Raw genomic sequence first — 9,833 nt, 5'->3', positions numbered from 1 at the left:
TCATGTATATAAGCTTGTATATCATTTTGGGTCATCTTTTACCGATTTTTCTTTATGTTTTAACCAGATTATATCATGGCGGGCTCTTTATGTTTTAACCAGATTATACTGTAGCAAAGGAATAGAGAATTTGCTTATCTTAAATAGTCAATGAGAATTGCAGACTTAAAGAGGCGGGGGAGCAGAGGGGGAACAATACTTGAGACAGTGAGTATCAATGTAAGTGTTTTGTTCTAAAAAAGAATATTTTAAAGATAAATAGTAAAAATTTTGGTCAAACTTATGCTTATAAGCTAAAAATTCATAAGTTAGGTGACCAGTATGGCTTTTAGCTTATTTTTGACTTATAAGCACTTTTTAACTTTATCAAACGCATAAATAAGCCAAAAAAATATTTATAAGCTAGTTTGACGAGCTTATAAGGTTAGCCAAACACCCTCTTAGTTAAGTGGACTTAAATAATGAAGCATATTATTGCTACATAGCAATTTGGAGTTAAATCGTAATGAGCTTATTTATCATTCAAGAGAATGCGATACATCTCAACATGATATTTGTACCATTAAATTTGTGCAAGTATCCATTTTAATTACTTCGCTTTCTAATTTTGTTGTTGCCTTGTCTTGAACAAAACCAGCCACATTTTCTGCATAAGCGGATTCTTTAGTAAGCGTTTCCAGATAACTGCTTATATTTAGGTAATAGTATACCACGAAAATGGCCAAATAATATGATTATGAAAACTCAAGGAGAAGAAAAAAGATCCACCAAAGGGATAAACATTGATAAAAATTGACCCAAGTATATGATAAAGTAAAAGCAGCTGCGGGCTACATCAATTGCAGCCACTTCAAGCTCTATTACAGATGGCCTTTCGCTTTCTCTTTAACCATCAACCATACTGCATACTACTGTTCCTTTTCCAATATTAGTCAAAAAGGCCAATACAAGCACTCGAAATCACCTAATTACACTATTAGTACTTATCCCCCCACTATTTCCTCACACACACTGAAGTATTTTTTTTTGATTTCACTCTATGCTTCCCCTCCATTCACTTTTTTAAGAGGAAAAATATTTTGGAACAATAAAATGGGAACAAAATTTTTAAAATAGAGTAGGGAAAATAGCCAGTCAATTGTCTCTGTCTTGAATAATTTTAGACTTTGAAATTCTTTCCAGTGAAAGTTTGGCCAAATTGCCAATGAGAAGGGACAATATTCCATGAAGTAGAAGAGCGATGGTCACTGGCTTTGACCCTGAAAGAGAGGGACTGACCAGTCAAGACAGCGTTTGATTGCCAATTTTGACCCCAGTTGCGACTCAGGGAAATCCAGTTAGTCTTTGACCCTTTAACCCACACCTTTATTATGTCTCCTGCACCCGCCACGTTTGTGATCAATACCAAGTTGAAGTAACGGAAGCCATTGATTGTGAATCTGATTCCTCCTCGCTTTCGGCATGGTATCCTAAGAATTACAGAATGGTAAATACATTGTTAAGAATAATGGGAACAAACTTGCTGTTGAGGTAAAGAATAGTGTACGGAGTTATTATACTGACGTGTTAAAACGCGGTTTCAAAAGGGTCCCACTTATATGTGATAAAAGGTAAGAAGAAATCAGAGGAAAAAATAGTAAGGCACATGGGGATTCTTGAAAAAGCTTGTGTGTAGGTACTAAGATTTTGTATTCGTACAACACCAAAGTCAAAGTGGGTTATATTATACCATGGTCCACATGATAAATTTGATGTTCATGGTGTGAACCCGTGATATTTTTCTTCTATCTTACGGTTTTTCAAGTTACTCGAATAAAATACTCCGTCCAGTACATAATAAGTGATCGATTTATCTTGGGCACGTATATTAAGGAAATACTAAATTATAGACAAAAATAATTAATGTGACTAAGTTACCCTTAATTAAATATTGTACCATAATTTAATGTGAGGAGTAAAAAAATTTTTAGGGATATGTACAAGAGTAATTTTGGAAAAACAAATTGAATTTTTTATTGATTATATAAATGGATACTTATTTTGGATCAAAATAAAAAGGCAAATTGATCACTTATTGTGGACTGGAAAGAATAGAAAAGTGGCAAACGTGATACTTTATAGCATCCCAAATTACCGCAATAGCTATGACAGTAGCAATTAATGAGGGGGCGTTTGGTAGGATGGATAAGTAAATATAATTTTGGGATAAAAATTTAGTATTATTTCTTGTTTGGTTATTGGTTTGGGTTAAATTATCCCAAAAATGGTACCGAAATAACATATACATACAAAGAGAGTAGAATAATAATCCCTAGATTAGTTATTCTAAAACAACAAACCCAACAATCAATAAAAAATAATCTCAATATAACTAATCCTAGCATAACTTGTCTTCAAACTAAACACCTAAGGTATATGCTTAAAACATACTTGTAAGTAACATTACGATAGTCCAAAAATAGTATGTATTGCAATAAAGAGGAAGAGGGCATTACCGGCGATAAGTAACGGGAACAATGCCAGCACGGTACTCGGCAATCTTGAGGAACATAGGCATGGCAAGATCAAAGTGAGAACGTGGAGGATTGCACCATCCACCATTGTCATTGGGCTTTGCGTAGTTTGGTGGGCAGAAATTGGTGGCAGTGATTAAAATGGATGGGCTTCCGGGGAGACACCACTTCCAATTGGGATCATTAGTGCATTTAATCTCAAAGCAAGCTCCACAACTTAACCCATTGTTAAACAAAGCTGTGCTCAGCGCTGCAGTGTTCACTCCGTACCCTTGGCTGTACAAATTGCCGTAACCACATGCACCACCTGCATTACATAACCAAAGCTAATTAAAATCATAGAGGGAAATTAAAATAAATATGAAATGGATGGACATGGATTTAATTTGTACCCATAGTTCCGGAAGCATCACTGCCACCATAAAATGTAGCATGAGCAGTCTGCCAAGAACCACCAGAATAAACACCGGGGATTCTTGCTTCAACAAGAGAAACCAGGAAAATTAGACCAACAATGGAAGTGATGACTCCCATTGAACCCATTTCTTTTGATAGCCAAAATGAGAGGAATTGAAGTTGAAAGTGAAGAAAATTGGCAAGGCGAAGTAGTACTTATGGAGGCAGGGGAGAAGAGAGAGAACAGACGAGAAAGAAAATCATGACATATCTTCTCCTTAATTATGCCTATACCCTATTTGGTCCTCCTTAATCAACGGACATATTGGCGGAAAGTAAACTATACCAAAATTCAACCTCTACGGTAAACGGAAATATATTTTCGTTTGACGTAATTGGCATCCTTGTCAAGTTTTATTTGATGTCTAATACAACTTCACTACGAGACTCCTTTTTGTCTCGTAAATTTGTGAACCTCAATCTTATATTTTTTGGTCCACAAAATTGTGAGACAAAAACGTTGTCTCGTACAATTAGTGTCAGTTGTATAAAACACAAAATAAAAATGTTCGCATTTGATAGTCATGGTTTTGTGGGCAATGTGGGAAATTCATGGAGAGAATATATATTCTTTAATTTGATTGGAATATATCAGGTTAAAAAGGAAAAGATACGTGGGTCCGCAGGATGAAACAGTTATTGCCACTTTGCTTTAATTGCAAGTTGTGCCAACACTCCCTCTTTCCGAAGATTTCCATAAATTCCTTCCGATTTTTCCATTCCCACTTCTCTCTCTTTCTGTTTTTAATGGAATTTGCACTAGCTGAGCAACTATTCCTTAATTCCCATCCTTCTTTTTAAGATTCCTGTCATTGTCCGATATTAAAAGCTTAAATTTTAAGCCCTCTAGAATTGAAGGGCTCCAAATCTTTAAATTATATATTATAAAATTATTAATAATAGATATAAATTTAAATTTTTTTTATGTGAAATGTGATAGAGGTTATTTAAATAAATAGCTTGAGTTTTATAATCAATATGCAATTTATGAAAGTAAACCATTTGATGACAACTTTGATAATTAAAGAATACAGTCTCTTATATCTTTAAGAGTTGAATATTTTATAAAGAGTGGAATAAGACATTTGTCACTTCAGTAGACTCGAACTATTTCAAATAATGAAATTTTACTGACATTTATTTAGTTGTAGAAAACTGAGATTATTAGAATTTATAAAAATATTATCTTAACCGTTAATATATGTTTCTTATAAAAATGTTATTTAATTAATAGAACTACTAATATTTCCAATGGTGAGAACTAGTAAATATATGAATGAATGGTCAAGATACTTGTAAAATAGTCGATATACCTGTTTGCAATAAATTTGTGCAGAGAAAAATAAAACTGTAATTATAAATAATTATAAAAAAAGATTTTATTGATAAACAATGTGGGTTACAACTCTGTTTACCCTTGATTCTTCCCTCCGATTTATTCTATGTGATTCGAGGACCTTAGCGGCGTATTTCTCGAATGTAGGACTTTAAGCAAGACATATTTGACATGTCTTTGATCTCTTAATGAATATTTCAAAAGTTTCATGAAATTTCGGAGATCTCATATTTGATTTCTTTGTGCATATTCCAGGAGTTTATGGAATTGCTGAGATTGTCTTTTTGAAGAACATATGTAGCCTTATTTATAGGCATGAATTAGGGTTTGGGTGGAGTAGCCACCAAGTAACCCTAATAGACTCCTAATATTTCAAGAGTTATCTTGAATTTAGAATTTATCTTGATCTGTTAAAGTTTCAGTGTCTACAAATGCCCCGTACTTCAAGGTTTGTCGAGGTGTATCTAGGTTTGCTAAAACTTGAAGACGAGACTTGAAGTACCCGACCATCACAACAGATAATCTTGAAACTTGAAGTTTTTGATTTGTAGGAGGAAAAGATGAAGGGCAGAACTGGTCCCACTAGATGTGCCAGAATTTGTAGACAATAAATTTGGGACAAGAAAATAAAATCAAGACCGAAAAATATCGCAACAATCGTAGTATTTTATTTTGAATATTTGGGTGTTACAATCTCTATGAATCATCTGATTCTACTTTTCCACAGTAAATAAAAGAGCTTTTGAGCTTGATCTTGAATTTTATTTTATTTTAATCTAAGTGCTTTAGGCCTGATCTTGATCTTGACGTATTTTTAATTCAAGGGCTTGCAGCTTGTACTTGAATCTTCATCTTGATCTTTTAATCCTTAGAACACTTGAATGCTTGTAGCTTTTAGAGAAATCTGCAGCGTTTGATCCACGAGCTCTCTCTTGCTTCTTGTTATAACTTTTGGTGTCTTTTTTGGGTTATGAAGACCCCTATTTATAGTTGTGGAAGGGAGGAGTTGTGATAAGAACAAATTCTTTCCAACCAATCAAATTGAAGTGTGACATGGCCGCATTTGATTGGCCAGAACATGTAACTTGCACACGTGGCGCGATTTCATTGGCCTTTTAGTGTGACTTGGCATGTCTCGTCATTTTGGCACGTGGCATGATCCTATTGGCTCCTCCGTTTGACTTGGAGCGCCATGTCATTTGACACGTGGCACCAAACTGGGCCTCTAGGAAGATGTCATCTTGGGCTTAATAAAGTGGGCTCATCACTTTAGCCCAATTAAATGGGCTAGCTCAATGGATTAAGACTTATTTATTTAATCCATATATATTGGACTAATATAATTAATTCAACTATACTAGCCCATAATATTTATTTGGACTAATATATCTTGAATTTAAAATATAATTCAAATTATTTTATGGATTTAATTTTAATAAAATTTATATGCCTACAATACCATCGTTACAAAAAGAAAAAAATAATATATTTAATTTATTAAATAAATTTAGGGGCATCTTATTGAGGTTTGGCTTTAGGCCATTAATATCATTGAGCCTCCCATGTACAAGTGTCACGCCCTAAACCAGGGGAGGCGTGGTTGGCACCTGGTACCATACTAGGCACGAGCGTACCGCTTTGTAACTATGAACTCTGAAAGGGTAGCCCTCAACTTAGGCCAACAAGGTCTATCTGCAAGCTGAGAATATCAATCAAGGCCGACGGGGTCATATTCTGAATCATCTGAAAATAACTTTTATCTCGTCCAAGGGATAGACATACCCAAAATCTCATATACATAATTGTATAGGATGACAAGGTTGCCATGAACGTCTATAACTAGCAATACCAAACTGAACATGCACACATGGCTAAGAAGGACACAATACAAACACACAAAATATAAAGAACTCGTCTACAAGCCTCTAGAGATAACATATCTGTATCGTGGTTGGGACAGGGCCTCGACCTACCCATCAAACCTGTATATACAAAATGGACTCCAAGTTCTAGACCCGGTAACTCCGGTGGAGTGGAGCTTACCAAGCTGATATTTGGCTCTGTCTATTGAAAAGATCTATCCGGCTGTCTATCAGGACATGTGGGCATGAAATGCAGTGTCCCCGACAAAAGGGACGTCAATACGAAATAATGTACCGAGTATGTAAGAAAATAGAATAACTGAAAGTTGAAACTGAACTGATAATATAATAACTGAAAGTAAATGGGAGTCAAAGATGATTTAAAGATATGCTTACCTGCTTGTATTGACTCAACTCTCTCAATATAGTAAGTATAATAGTTGCCCAGTCCTATAAGGCTTGGTACGTGTAACTGCTCGGCTGTAGTAGGCTCGCCTAATGTGTTTGACCATTCTAGGCTCCCTATCTCGTCATTCTGGGCTCGCTCATAGGAACTCGGCCACAATATGCTCGATATATAACTTACCATTTGATCAGAGAATGCCCAATAGGGGCTTGCCTACCGATTATAGCTCCGTAATGGTAAGAGAGAGATCCTCTACTCTCATGACTGAAAGAAGACAGTACTTAACTGAACATAAAATCCCGATAAAGGAGAATATTGTAATATATGAGACTAGGATAATGTACATTAATTCAAGAATACGAACTTCTCTTTGTGCCTTATTATCAAACACATATAGTTACAGGATTATGCCAAAATAAAGAAAAGGTTTAGCCTTAATATACCTTATCATAATATGTGCAATAACCACGTTGAACTCGTCTCGTTACACTTTAATCTACAAAAATGATAATAATGTTATCGATAAGCTACGAAAGCTGCAACTATCATACAACGAACGACAAGCTTATTTAATATTAAAATGAGCAGTATCTCTCATATTTTTCTTACTTTCCAAGGTCCATAAAAATAAAAAGAACACATACAACCCTTCAGCTATATATTTTCAGCTCTATAACACATCCAACAGACAAACAACACAAATCAATCTACACAACAACAAGTGCAATGCCACCAACGAAACTACTATTTAACACGACGAGCAGCAAGCTTTAATTGGAACCAAATCCCAACTTTTTTTCCCATCTCCCCATACTTACACCACCATCTACAGGTCCAACATATAAACACACACACACACACACACACACACACACACACACACACACACACACACACACACACACACACACACATATATATATATATATTGACATGACATTCTAGCCTTATATCCATCTTAAAAGTAACCTCAAACAGCTCAACAAGATATAACAATAATATGAATAATTTTTAGGTATTGTGTGGATGCTTCTTCTTCTAATTACTATATCATCAGCATACTCAATATATCGAAAAGCACAACAACAATAAAAATATTATAACCAAGCTATTCCCCACGATTTTCAGTCATATGAAGTCATATATACAACTCGAAAATAGTCCAATAAGAGACAACAACATCTTATACCACTTCAAATGCTATCTTGTAGTTCTTCATCCAAATAACTTAACTAATACATACATAAGCTTAAGCACAAGCAATATGGTGTTATACCTTAAATAATCAGAACAAACTCAAACCAAAGCTTTCCTTAGCTTACAAGCACCCTTAATGACATCACAATGACATATAGACTCTTTTCTTTACTTAGACTAACTTTTGAAGTTAGGTTTAGGTAAAACCACATTGGATTCGCCTTGGAACCTTGGAGAATTGTTAGAGAGGTATTGAGAGATTTTGGAAACTGTCATTAGTCGAAAATGACAAAAAAATAAGTCTTCCAACTACTTTAAAATGTTCAAGGGTCGTCAACCACCTATGTGGGCCACATAGGGGCTGCCTGCGTAATCTCGCAAAAATGCGAATACCTTTCTACTCCGATATCGTATCGGCGAATGATTTAATGCGTTAGAAAATAAACTCGTATATCTTCAATTTGATGGGTGGAGAACCCTGTAAATCCAAGTATATTGGGATAAAAGTTCAATGATATTAGACCTAAATTTCAGTAAAACTTATGAACGTAGCTTGTAACGACTTTCATCGACTTTTGTTCTACAACTCGCTTGACTTCAAAACTTATCAAACGACTATCATAAGACCAAAATAACTCATAACATAACCTGCTTATCATGTTAAGCACCGTAGTCTCATCCCGAAAATATGTGTTATAGCATTTCCAACTTGTTAATTTCGACGAAACTTATTTTCTTCAATTCGTATAGCTTCTAAGGCTTTCAACCCTCTTGGTAATTGTTGGTCATGATCATAAATATTTGTAATCTCCAAGATAACATGATTAACTTACTTTATATACTTTCAAAGATGATGTCATTTTTGAGTTTATATCAATTGACTTACGAACGTACTTTTACATATAAAAATATGGGGTGTAACAATAAGTAACGTTAAAACCCAATAAAAAAGAGTGCTCAAATTCGAAAAGAAAACTTCTTTTTTTAATCACTAATCCCCGTTCAACTAAACCTGCCCCTTCCTTTTTTTTCCTCCGTAAAAAAACTAGTCTTTCAAACAATTTAAACAGTACAAAATAATACTTACTACCTTATATTATATCAGACTTGGTCTGACATCTTATCTGCTAATTGTTCTATTTTCACATTTGGTAACATTATACCAAACATTTTTCTCTTAGTCATTGTGCGGGTCAAATTATGTCTGTTTTATAGTGAAGAGAGATTATAAATTAATACAGCAAATTAAGAATCAATAGACATTTGAAAGTCGAGATCAAGATAAAATTCAAACTTCTTTTGCATACGACATGGCAAAAGTGATCATCATAAAATAGCATCATGTTGTTCCTATAATAAAAAGAAAATTGCGTTACGTTTCTTTAAAGCATCATATTTTTGGGCCAAAGCTATTCAGCATAATCGTAGTTGATTAGCTGCGGAACACTAATTTCAAATATTTTGAGCATAATCGAAGAAATTTACCAAAAGTAAAATAAAAATCGAAGAAATTGCCCAAGTTTTTCTAAGGAGTAGGTTGTTTAACATACTTTAGTACTCCATTTTTCTACTACTGACTGCAATTTGCTTTTTGTTAGTGCGTTCACTTTTTCCCAACTGAGCTGCTCGAAGTAAAAAGTGAGTGGCATTTCACGTTACTCAGTAGCAATTTATCCGCCAACTTTTGAACTTTGAAAAAGAAATAGGCAAAAAGCACAAAATAGTGGTGACAAAATGGAGGGTGGCCAGATTTCAGCCCAATTATCCGAAATCATCGGTCCACGTATTACGCCGTGCATTAGCCGTACGTTTCATACACATTTGACTTGGGTCAAACTATCTTGAAAACTAGTATCATAAACTACGCAATGCGCGAACAACAAAAGAAATACTTAGACTTGTTTGAGCACATTAGGTTATAATTTATTTAATAAAATTATAATTATTTTTTTGTTTCTAATTGTAATATACCCGATAAAATTACTCTATAATATTATACTTTATTCCAAATTGTAATGTTGACTTATTCTAATATATAAATATTAGAATTTTATGATATATTC

At 34.3% G+C, this 9,833-nt stretch overlaps 1 protein-coding gene across 1 annotated transcript; it reads right to left on the bottom strand.

Annotated features, from left to right (window-relative positions):
* Positions 1–782: 782 nt before the first annotated feature.
* LOC107808265 (expansin-A4) lies at positions 783–3,166 on the bottom strand. Its single transcript, XM_016632772.2, has 3 exons — positions 2,906–3,166; positions 2,496–2,820; positions 783–1,469 (listed from the first exon to the last, which is right to left on the bottom strand). Exons 1-3 carry the CDS (start codon positions 3,054–3,056, stop codon positions 1,160–1,162), a joined length of 786 nt encoding a protein of 261 aa, XP_016488258.1. The 5' UTR covers positions 3,057–3,166; the 3' UTR covers positions 783–1,159.
* Positions 3,167–9,833: the final 6,667 nt, after the last annotated feature.

This window comes from Nicotiana tabacum, chromosome 11, assembly GCF_000715075.1.
Source record: "Nicotiana tabacum cultivar K326 chromosome 11, ASM71507v2, whole genome shotgun sequence".
NCBI classification, from domain to species: domain Eukaryota; kingdom Viridiplantae; phylum Streptophyta; class Magnoliopsida; order Solanales; family Solanaceae; genus Nicotiana; species Nicotiana tabacum.
This window is presented reverse-complemented; position numbering and strand designations above follow the sequence as displayed.

Bases quoted from the DNA above. Each gene is read 5' to 3' on its own strand.
- LOC107808265 (XM_016632772.2), bottom strand. From the start codon at position 3,056: ATGGGTTCAATGGGAGTCATCACTTCCATTGTTGGTCTAATTTTCCTG. The intron at 2,821-2,905 runs GTACAAATTAAA...TATGTAATGCAG, and splicing joins TGATGCTTCCGGAACTATGG to GTGGTGCATGTGGTTACGGC. The intron at 1,470-2,495 runs GTAATGCCCTCT...TGTAATTCTTAG, and splicing joins GTTCCCGTTACTTATCGCCG to GATACCATGCCGAAAGCGAG.